General features: G+C 56.7%; 1 protein-coding gene across 1 annotated transcript; it reads right to left on the bottom strand.

Moving 5' to 3' along the window:
- Nucleotides 1-8,956: 8,956 nt before the first annotated feature.
- Nucleotides 8,957-9,992, bottom strand: IMP3 (IMP U3 small nucleolar ribonucleoprotein 3). Its single transcript, XM_062206414.1, has one exon. It carries the CDS (start codon nt 9,898-9,900, stop codon nt 9,346-9,348), a length of 555 nt encoding a protein of 184 aa, XP_062062398.1. The 5' UTR covers nt 9,901-9,992; the 3' UTR covers nt 8,957-9,345.
- Between the last annotated feature and the right edge of the window lie 1,644 nt (nt 9,993-11,636).

Genomic DNA, 11,636 nt, shown 5'->3' with positions numbered 1-11,636 from the left:
GGAGGTGGGCACCAGGTTACGTGTTTGCTGAATCCATGTTTGGGGACCTGCTTTGTGGCCCAGCGGGTTAAGCCACCGCCTGGGATGCTGGCTTCCCGTATGGGTGATGGTTCTCCTCCCGGCTGCTCCACTTGCGATCTGGCTCCTTGCTAATGTGCTTGGGAAAGCAGTGGAAGACGGCCCAAATGCTCGGGCCCCTCCACCCACGTGGAGACCCAGATGGAGCTCCAGTCCCTGCCCTCCAAGGACGTAGAGCCCAGTGTGGTAGGGATGGAGAAGGACCACCTCAACTGGGCACAGACGAACCCCAGGGGGCCCAAGAGGGGATGCGGTGGGCTGCTGGTGCAGGGGTGGGGGGGTTCTCTCAGAGGAGGTGACACTGTAGTGAAGTGACCTGAGTGACAAGCCAGCGGCAGCAGAGGAACCAAGCACAGGCACAGTGGCTGCTAAGAGGCTCTGTGTTGGGGGAGACAGACATGAGCGGTTGGGGTCTCACCTCCGTTGCAGATGAGAGTTTTGTTTTATTATTTTTGACAGGCAGAGTGGACAGTAGAGGGAGACAGAGAGAAAGGTCTTCCTTTTGCCATTGGTTCACCCTCCAATGGCCGGCGCACCGCGCTGTTCTGATGTCTGGAGCCAGGTGCTTCTCCTGGTCTCCCATGGGGTGCAGGGCCCAAGAAATTGGGCCATCCTCCACTGCACTCCCTGGCCACAGCAGAGAGCTGGCCTGGAAGAGGGGCAACCGGGACAGGATCGGTGCCCCGACCGGGACTAGAACCCGGTGTGCCGGCGCCGCAAGGTGGAGGATTAGCCTACTGAGCCGCGGCGCCGGCTTGTTTTGTTTTTTAAGATTTATTTATTTGAGTCAGAGTTACGGAGAGACCCATCTGCTGGGTCACTCCCCAGGCGGCTGCGCCTGTGGTGACTACGTATGTCCTTTTAGGTCTCACCTGTGGCTCATACTGTGAAAATCACCCCATGTCATCTCGAAGTTCATAATTACGAAAGTTACTCAGTGTAACTAGCAGCCGCCTAAGTATGATTGTCACCTGGTGGATCCTAAACCTTCAGAAAATAGGAGCTATTCACACGTTCCGGAGAAATGGACATCCCGGGGTGGGGGGGGAGCGCGAACGTGGGTGACAGCTGGCTTGAACCTGGCCTCCTGTTAGGGGAAAAGCAGCCGAGATGTTTGGGAGGTGAAGGTGAGCTGGGAGCCGGGTGATTGGTGGCTGATGCTGTTGCACAGTGCTGTTCCCATCATCTGTTGTATAAACGATCAATTATAAAAATTCCTGTAATGTGGAGCCCTTTCTGTCTTTTAAATTATTGTTGCCTAACGCTAATAAATGCGAGTCATGAAAAAAAAAAAAAAAAAAAAAAAGGCCGAGGGCAGGAGTCAGATTCATCCGGGTCTCCCACGTGGGTGCAGGGGTCCAAGCACTTAGGTCATCTTTCTCTGCTTTCCCAGGCACATTAGCAAGGAGGTGGATTGGAAGTGGAGCAGCTGGGGCATGAACTGGTTCCCATATGGGATGTTGGGGTCACAGGTGGTGGCTTTTTTTTAAGATTTATTTATTTGAAAGTCAGAGTTACAGAGAGGTGAGGCAGAGAGGTCTTCCATCTGCTGGTTCACTCTTCAATTGGCTGCAACAGCTGGAGCTGCGCCGATCTGAAGCCAGGAGCCAGGAGCTTCCTCCAGGTCTCCCACATGGGTACAGGGGCCCAAGGACTTGGGCCATCTTCTACTGCTTTCCCAGGCCATAGCAGAGAGCTGGATCAGAAGTGGAGCAGCCGGGTCTCGAATTGGCGCCTATATGGGATGCCAGCGCTTCAGGCCAGGGCGTTAACCTGCTGTGCCACAGCACTGGCCCCGTCAGGTGGTGGCTTTAACTGCTATACCACAATGGCCCTAGGTGAGAGTTTTTAAAGTTCTTTAAGGAAGGGGCCAGAGCTATAGCATAGTAGATTAAGCTTTGGCCTGCAGAGCCAACATCCCCTATGGGCACTGGTTCGAGACCCGGCTGTTCCTCTTCTGATCCAGCTCTCCACTAATGGCCTGGGAAAGCAGCTGAAAGATGGCCCAAGTGCTTGGGCCCCTTAACCCATGTGGGAGGCCCAGAAGAAGCTCCTGGCTCCTGGCTTCGGATCGGCTCAGTTCCAGTCATTGCGACCACTGGGAAGAGAACAAGCGGATGGAAGACCTTTCTCTCAGTCTCTGTCTATAATTCTACCTCTCAAATAACCCAGAACCCAGCTTTTGAGCACTCTCTGTGGCTCCCAGGTGGAGAGCTGGACACAGGCAGGCAGGGTGGAGGCTGCCAGGCCACAGAGCAGGGCTCACCCCAAAGCTGTGGCGGGGGGGGGGGGGGGATAGCATGCAGTTGGATTTGGGTATAGCCTGGAAATAAAGCCAGGAGGGCTTGTTAGGTTTGGAATAGCTCAGGGTTCTGGCCTTTCGTACCCCCGGAAAAGAGACAGAAAACAGGAGATGGGGACGAACCTCAACAGACAGGTTGTTTACTGAAGCATCGCGGGGCAACAGTCTACGAAGAGAGCGTGCCCAGGGCACGGGTAGGGCTGGGCTTTTGTCTGACAGCCGGTGGGAGGCAGGGGCTTGCGGCTGGCGGGACGCAGGGAGGAGGGGGCTTTTAGAAGCTACCGGGAACTTTCCCGTTACCTGTTTTGCCAGCTGTTTGGCAGAGTCTGGGGGAGGCTGAGCTTGGTTCCTGCACTGAGGGTCTCAACAAAAGGAGAGGAAATGGGGGAGGGGGACTAGCATCTGTGAGCTTTACTGCCCTGCAGGGCTAACTGCTCTTTTTCAATACCATATTTTTACTTATTTGAAAGAGATCATCCATCGACTGGTTCACTTCCCAAATGCCTCCCCACAGCCAGGACTGGACCAGGCCAAAGCCAGGAGCCTGGAACTCAACCCAGCTCCCCACATAGGTGGCAGGGACCCAAGCACCTGGCTGTGCATCAGGACGCTAGGGCTGAACATGGAGCTGGGACTTGAACCCACACACTCCAACAGGGGATGCAGGCGTCCCGACAGCTGCACCTACCGTGTGCTTGGAGTTCTAGCATGGCCCTCTGCCGGGGCGTCCGTGGGCTTCTGTACTCCAAGTTCTTGCCCCCACAGACAAGAATTCAACCCAGAGGCACAGACACAGAGCCCAAGTGGCACAGGACTTATCTATCAGAGCGGGCCACCTCACACAGAGACTGTCACGAGTGGGCCACTCCCCCGTGTGACAGTCACTTTTATGGGGGTAAGGAGTGGACCCCTAATTGAACATACAAACTGTGGAGTTTGGGCAGGGTTTCTGGGAGTTTCACAGCGCCTCCACATGGAGTTGGTGGAGTTGAACTTCCATGTGACCACCATGGCGCCTCCTTCCTGGTCCCAGGAGAGACACAGGTGCATCATGGGAAAGTGGGCATACTGGATTGACAGGCAATGGGTGGAAATACAGCACAAGGGTGCACAGAAATGGTGAAAAATCTAGCTCATCTGTTTGTTCCTCTCCAATTTTTCTGCCCATTTTCCCTGAATCACCTTGAGGTGATTCAAGCAAGCAGAAAAGGAGCAACTTCCTCCCTGCGCAATCCCATGTGTAAGTCCGACGCCTTGCACCATCTAAGCCAGGCCACGGGAGACGCCCTGCAGGGAAGCATGGAGGCCGGCCGTGCGAGGGGGGAGCACATGTGAGCCTGGGGTGAGTCAGCTATCACAGGGTCACGTGGGCCAGCCCTCCCGCCCCCGCCCGTCCTGATGTCCCAGACCTCGCTGTGGCAGGAGCAATGTGACTGCCGTCCAGGGTCCAAACCCAGACTCGGCACCTGCAGGTTCTGGGGCCAGGATCACTTATTTCACCTCTGTGCTGCTGCCCTGGATGTAAAACACGGCTAACACGCACCCCTCTCCTAGGCTTTTACAGGGGCGCGGTGAGGGGGCTGAACAGTGCCTGACACGGAGGAAGTCCTCCAAAACGTTATCTCTACTTAACTTTGTTGTAAAATAATCTCTGTGGGCCAGTGCTGTGGTGCAACAGCATTGCTACGGCTGGCAATGCCTGCATCCCACATCCCAGTGCTGGTCCAAGCCCCACCTGCTCCACTTGTGATCCAGTTCCCAGCCAATGCACCTGGGAAGGCACTGAATGGTGCGCCAAGTATTTGGGCTCCCAGGCCTGGTTGTTGCAGCCATTTGGGGAGTCAACCAGCAGACAGAATCATCTCTTTCAAAAGAAATAAACCTTTTGGGTTAAAAAAAAAAAAGAGAGAGAATCTCTCTGTATCATAAGCTGCTAATATAATGACATATCTGAGGCGGCTCATATTATACAGAGAGAAGCTTCATTTAGCTCAGTGTAGAGGTTCAAGTCCGGGATCGGGCAGCCCTGCTGGCTTGAGCCCAGGTATGGCCGGTGGGTGGCAGAGTCTGGTGGAGGAACCATCTCAAGGTAAACTAGGAATCAAGAGATACTGGGCCCATCAGGCTTCCCTCACCAACACTCTCTGGGGGACACCTCCCCAGGGCACAACCCTAGCACCCAAGGACCTCCTATTAGGTCCATCTCCCTAACACCACAACTGGGTTCTATTTCTCCTTTCAAGAACCGTTAACTTACAACTTCCAGGTTGAATCACAGACTCGGGGGCCTCATCGTACTATCTGGGACAGGGGTACTCTCTGGGACTGACAGACTGTGTCCACGCTCAGTAACAGCAAGCCCAAGACCTCCCCCGGCAGATGGGCGGTCCCTCCTCCTGTCACTCCGGCTTTCAAAGGACTAAGTAAGTAAAACTCAAAATTTCCAAGTCCCTGCCAGGCCTACGGAACTTCGCTGTTTCTAACTCTGGGCCACTGGTCCCCTTGCTCAGTGTAGCAGCCGCACCTGCCTCTCCCGTTCTCTCTGCCTGGTGTGTTCCTCCCCCTGCTGCCTGTCTGACCCAGGGGTAGCCCTCAGGCCTTCACCTCTGCTTTCTGCCACCCACAAGAGACCTGGATTAAGTTCTGGCTCCTAGTTATGTCCTGGCCAAGCCCTGGCTGTTTCAGGATTTTGGGGAATGAACCAGTAGATGGAAGATCTTTGGGGCCTGCGCTGTGGTGTAGCAGGCTATGCCCCCACCTGCGGTGCTGGCATCCCATAGGCGTGGTGGTTTGTGTCCTGGCTGCTCCTCTTCTGATCCAGCTCCCTGGGAAAGCAGTGGAGGATGGCCCAAGTGCTTGGGCCCCTGCACCATCATGGTCGACCTGGAAGAAACTCCTGACTCCTGGCTTCAGATCGGCCCAGCTCCAGCTGGTGCGGCCATTTGGGAAGTGAACCATCATCAGATGGAAGACCTCTCTATCTCGCCCTCTGTCTGTAACTCTACCTCTAAAGTAAATAAATAAAATCTTTATCCAGTGACCAGGGCCAGCGCTGTGGCATAGTGGGTAAAACCACTGTCTACAGTGCTGGCATACCGTATGAGCACAGGTTTGAGTCCCAGCTGCTCCATTTCCAATCCAGCTCCTTGTTAATGGCCTGGGAAAGCAGCAGAAGATGGCCCAAGTGCTTAGGCCCTGCACCCACGTGGGAGACCCGGAAGAAGCTACTGGCTTTAGGTCGGCTCAGCTCCCGCACTTGTGACCATTTGGGGAATGAACCAGCAGATGGAAGACCTCTCTCTTTCTGCCTCTGTAACTCTGCCTTTCAAATAAGTAAATCAATCTTTAAAACAGTCCAGTAACATTGCATTCAAAATGTATCACAACCATCACAATGATCTATTTCAAAGACTTCCTCATCCTCAAAACAGAAACTCTGTGCCCATTCAAAAACAGCCCCCACCCCCCATGTTACACCTGTATGAGGAAAACAGCCCCCACCCCCCATGTTACACCTGTATGAGGAAAACAGCCCCCACCCCCATATTACACCCGTATGAGGAAAACAGCCCCCACCCCCATGTTACACCTGTATGAGGAAAACAGCCCCCACCCCCCATGTTACACCTGTATGAGGAAAACAGCCCCCACCCCCATATTACACCCGTATGAGGAAAACAGCCCCCACCCCCATATTACACCCGTATGAGGAAAACAGCCCCCACCCCCCATATTACACCTGTATGAGGAAAACAGCCCCCACCCCCATATTACACCTGTATGAGGAAAACAGCCCCCACCCCCCATGTTACACCTGTATGAGGAAAACAGCCCCCACCCCCCATGTTACACCTGTATGAGGAAAACAGCCCCCACTCCCCATGTTACACCTGTATAAGGAAAACAGCCCCCACCCCCCATATTACACCCGTATGAGGAAAACAGCCCCCACGCCCATATTACACCTGTATGAGGAAAACAGCCCCCACCCCCCATATTACACCTGTATGAGGAAAACAGCCCCCACCCCCATATTACACCTGTATGAGGAAAACAGCCCCCACCCCCCATGTTACACCTGTATGAGGAAAACAGCCCCCACCCCCCATGTTACACCTGTATGAGGAAAACAGCCCCCACTCCCCATGTTACACCTGTATAAGGAAAACAGCCCCCACCCCCCATATTACACCCGTATGAGGAAAACAGCCCCCACGCCCATATTACACCTGTATGAGGAAAACAGCCCCCACCCCCCATATTACACCTGTATGAGGAAAACAGCCCCCACCCCCATATTACACCTGTATAAGGAAAACAGCCCCCACCCCCCATATTACACCCGTATGAGGAAAACAGCCCCCACCCCCATATTACACCTGTATGAGGAAAATAGCCCCCACCCCCCATATTACACCTGTATGAGGAAAACAGCCCCCACCCCCCATGTTACACCTGTATGAGGAAAACAGCCCCCCACCCCCATATTACACCCGTATGAGGAAAACAGCCCCCACCCCCATATTACACCTGTATGAGGAAAACAGCCCCCACCCCCCATGTTACACCTGTATGAGGAAAACAGCCCCCACCCCCATGTTACACCTGTATGAGGAAAACAGCCCCCACCGCCATATTACACCTGTATGAGGAAAACAGCCCCCACCCCCCATATTACACCTGTATGAGGAAAACAGCCCCCACCGCCATATTACACCCGTATGAGGAAAACAGCCCCCACCCCCATATTACACCTGTATGAGGAAAACAGCCCCTACCCCCCATGTTACACCCGTATGTGGAAAACAGCCCCCCACCCCCATATTACACCTGTATGAGGAAAACAAGAGGCACAGGGACTGAGCAGAATAATCCACGCTGGGGCCGGCGCCGTGGCTCACTTGGTTGATCTTCTGCCTGCGGCGCCGGCATCCCGTATGGGCACTGGGTTCTGTCCCGGTTGCCCCTCTTCCAGGCCAGCTCTCTGCTGTGGCCCGGGAGGGCAATGGAGGATGGCCCAAGTGCTTGGGCCCTGCACCCCATGGGAGACCGGGAAGAAGCACCTGGCTCCTGGCTTTGGATTGGCACAGCGCTGCCCGTAGCGGCCATTTGGGGGTGGACCAACGGAAGGAAGACCTTTCTCTCTAATAAAAAAACTTTAAAAAAAGAAAAAGAAGAAGCCATGCTGGGCAGCCAGTGCGGCAGAGGCGGCAGCGTTCGGACGGCCCTCGTCTTGCCTAAATATTCTTTGTAAACCCTGAGTTTCTGGCTCCAGGTCTGCTAAGTCACTTCCTTGACATTTTCCCCCAAGAAAACCTTTCTGACGACTCTGTATTTTCTTCCCAAGTTTCCTTCAAGAGAACTCTGAGGTTGCGTCTGCTTGGGCCACAGCTGCAGGTGCCAACCACTGTAAAGGGGCCTCTGTCTTGCCCTGTGTGGTCCAGTGGTGCTGCAGGGCCACCTTACTCTGCCTCCCGAGCCGCTGGGACTGCCATCAGAGGCCATCAGAGCAGTGACTCACGTCCTGGCTGCCTCCGCTCCCTGCTAACAAATCCGGGAAAGCAGTGGAAGATGGCCCCAGTGCTCGGGCCCCCCCACCCACGTGGTAGACCTGGATGGTTTCAGGGTGGCCCCGCCCCAGCCACTGCCACCATTTGGGAAATGAACCAGTGGATGGAAGCTCTCTGTCTCTCCCTCTCCGTAACTCTGCTTTTCAAATAATTAAATGAATCTTTAAAATAAAAAAATCACATGAGCCTGGACTTGAATCCCAGCTGCGGACAAGCTGGTCTCAACCCTGCTTCCCAAGCCCACAGGCATGGAGCCCACCCCACCTCCTCCTCCCTGAACCCCCCAGCTCAGAGCCTGCACCCTCCTCAGCTTGATCCAGGGTCTCGTCCGCAGACTTACCCCGGCCTAGTGCTGCTGGTTTGAAAATCGAGTCCAGAGACTCCAAGCGGACACACCCCAAAGGCCGGCTGCGCCAACACTGACCCTGTGTCAAAGTGCAAGCGGACCCCGGCCCCTGCTTCCTGGGAACTCTGCCTCGGTTCCCGCAGGTGAAAAGCAGAGAATAACAGACTCCTCACTTCCCAGGGCTGCGGGAGGGCCCCACGGGCTAACATTCGCCACGCACTCACGCCGAGCCCGGCACAGGAGGCGCTTGCTACTGTCACCACCCCACGCCACCTTCCCATCATTCCTTCACACCTGGGCAGCCGGGGACCACACACCGGGATGTTGTCCACATTCCGCCTTCCCTTCCAAGCCTCCGCCGCCCCCTAAGAGCATTCAAGAGTCCGGAAGCCTCCTGGCCACTTCTAACCGCTAGGTGGCCAGGCTGCAGGGGGATGAGTGCCCTCGGCCCTCTCCGGCGGTCCGGGGCTGGAACACCAACAGGAAGTCCTGCGGGGAAGAGCTCTGCGAAGCCCTCATCCCGAGGACGGGGCCCGGTCAAGTGACAAACCCGTCCGGCCGTAGCAGCAGCATCCGCAGCCTCTCCGCGCCGGGTTCCTGAGCCGGGAGACCTACAGAACTGACGCTATGTTGAGAAAACCAGAGAGAGAAAAGGCGCACTTCCGAAGTAGCTGGGCGTCAGACACTCCCTTAAATGAGAGAGAGGACCCTGAACACTCGCTTTATTGAAACTGGCGCCTTAACTCTGCCACGGTAAGCAGCTACCTCACGACCAGGGGCAGGAGCTCGAGCCAAAGGGCCACGAGACGATACAGGCGAGGTGGGCGTGGGCGCGCCAGAGTTCTGGCTACTACCCTGCAAGGTGTAGGGCGCGGGAAATTTAGAGTCCCCCCCACCCCACCCCGAAGGCAGCACAACACGGCTTCCCGCTGTCACCATCAGGTGTCCGAGTTCTAGGAAGACAGTGCTCCCCTGGTTCTGCGTGGCCTGCGGCTAGGGGGTCCAGTTCCTACAGCGCCCAGGGCCGCCGGCCTCTCGGTCTCCCTGGGCTAGGCGTCCAGGTCGAAGTCGTCGCGCTCCTCGTTGTACTCCAGCACGTGCCGCTTGATCTTGGACGAATCGACCCAGGTGACGAAGTCCTCCATGCTGCGCGTGACCAGGAAGGCGGGGTCGGTGACCACGTCGGGGCCCACGCGCACGTGGCCCTGCTCCACGAAGGCCACGGCCGCCTGGAGGTGCTGCGCCATGCGCAGCTTGAGCAGCACGGTGGGCAGGCGGCGGCGGCAGAACGACGAGGCCGTGACCGAGTCGCAGAGCTCCAGCGAGCCGCGCGTGGGCACCAGGCCGAGCGCGTACAGCTTGTCCAGCAGCGCGGCCGAGGCGCGCACGCGGAACGGGTCGCGCTCCGGCAGGTCGCGCAGGCGGCGCGCCAGCTCGCGCACGGCGCGGCTCAGCTGGTTGTAGCGCGTGTAGTCCTCGCGCCGCTGCAGCCGGTACCGCCGCAGCACGCGCAGCTCGTGCAGGTTGTGGTCGGTGACCTCCCAGTTCAGGAAGTCCACCTGCTTCAGCAGCTTCTGCTCGTGAAACTTCAGCTTCCGGACCATGATGGCGGCCGCCGCAGCGCGAGACCCGAAGCCCACGGCGCGTTCCGCCCGGCGCGCGACTTCCGCCCGCTGTGCTCGGGCCAATGAAGGAAGGGCTCGAGGCCCCGCCCCTCGTTTCCCATTGGCCAGGGTGTGGCCACGCCTCCTCTCCGGATCTCGCGTTGCTTCCCTTTTCCGGGTCCCCGAGCCCAGCGGGTGGCGGCGAGGGGCGTGTCTCGAGGAAGCGCCTTGCCCTGCGTGGTGGCCGGAATGCCTTCCCCAGGGCGGTGGCGGTTTTCTCCCAGATTTCTGCCTTTTGGCGTCTCTCGGGATTCTCCTCTCTCGAGCCGAAGGGGAAGCGGGGCGCCTTGGGCCCTCTCTGCTGGGGTTTCCTGCGCCGGCCTTCGGCTCCCCGGCCTGTCCAGGGATTGTCCCCCCTCCAGGGACCGAGCGGTCGCCCCGTGCCAGGGGGCGGCGGGTGGCACCGAGTCTATGAAGTACCGGTTCCCAGGGCGCGCGGAACGGGGAGCTCGCGGGGGGGTGGCGTCTGGAGACGGACGCTGCTAACGCGGACTGTCCACTCATCAAACCTGCGCCGTGGACGTTTTGGCCTGGGCTCGGACGCATCGGCCCGCCGGACTGGCCGTGGCCTTGCGGGGTGGCGTTAACGGGAGGGGAAGGCTGCTGGGGCCGCGGGCCTGGGACGCCACCTAGCTATCTCTTCGTTGTAATACTCTGTATTAAAACCTAAAACCAGTCCCAGCCCTGTCCTCTTCCCAAGGATGAACGTCCCTCCCCTCCCGGAACGTGTGCGTTATTTCGATCAAAAAGAAGCAGTTTGGTCACCACGCAGGCCTGGCTGGATAGACCAGCTGTTGGCAGCCCCCTGCGGCCCCCTCCCTTGCCTTTGGAACCAGAACCTGCAGCTCAGCGTCGGGGGGTGATTGGTCCGCACACTGACATCTGAGAAGTGTTGGCGTGGAAGACTTGGCGCTGTTGCTGTCATGTGTAGCCGTAATTACTTTCCCCCTGCTGTGTAATATTCCATTAATTGACAGTCTAGTTTATTAATCTAGTTTCCTGTTTTTTTGGTTTTTTGGAAGGACTGTTTCTAGCAGCACTGCCATTAGCGTCCTGTCCAAGCCCGCGTCCTGAGTGGAGCCGCTGAGTCGGAAGGCATAGGCACCCTCTTCGGATTATTCACATCCTTGGGCCGTGCTTGACCCAGCCTTTGCTCTTCAATCATTTTTTTTTTTTTTTTACAGGCAGAGTGGAAAGTGAGAGAGAGAGACAGAGAGAAAGGTCTTCCTTTTTGCCGTTGGTTCACCCTCCAATGGCCGCTGCGGCCGGCACATCACGCTGATCCGAAGCCAGGAGCCAGGCGCTTCTCCTGGTCTCCCATGGGGTGCAGGGCCCAAGCACTTGGGCCATCCTCCACTGCCTTCCCGGGCCATAGCAGAGAGCTGGCCTGGAAGAGGGGCAACCGGGACAGAATCCGGCGCCCCAACCGGGACTAGAACCTGGTGTGCCAGCGCCGCAAGGCGGAGGATTAGCCTGTTGAGCCACGGCGCCAGCCATGCTCTTCAATCTCATCAGTGCTTGGCTGTTTTTTAGAATGCTGCCAGTTTGGTGTGTAATGGTATTTCATTGTGAGTTTACTTTGCATTTCCTTCATAAATAAAGGTTTCCTATATGTTTCCTCTTCCGTGAAATGACTCTTCACCTCTTTTGTCTATTTTTTTTTAAGATTTATTTAT

This window comes from Lepus europaeus, chromosome 11 (genome assembly GCF_033115175.1).
Source record: "Lepus europaeus isolate LE1 chromosome 11, mLepTim1.pri, whole genome shotgun sequence".
In the NCBI taxonomy this organism is placed as follows: Eukaryota; Metazoa; Chordata; class Mammalia; order Lagomorpha; family Leporidae; genus Lepus; species Lepus europaeus.
This window is presented reverse-complemented; position numbering and strand designations above follow the sequence as displayed.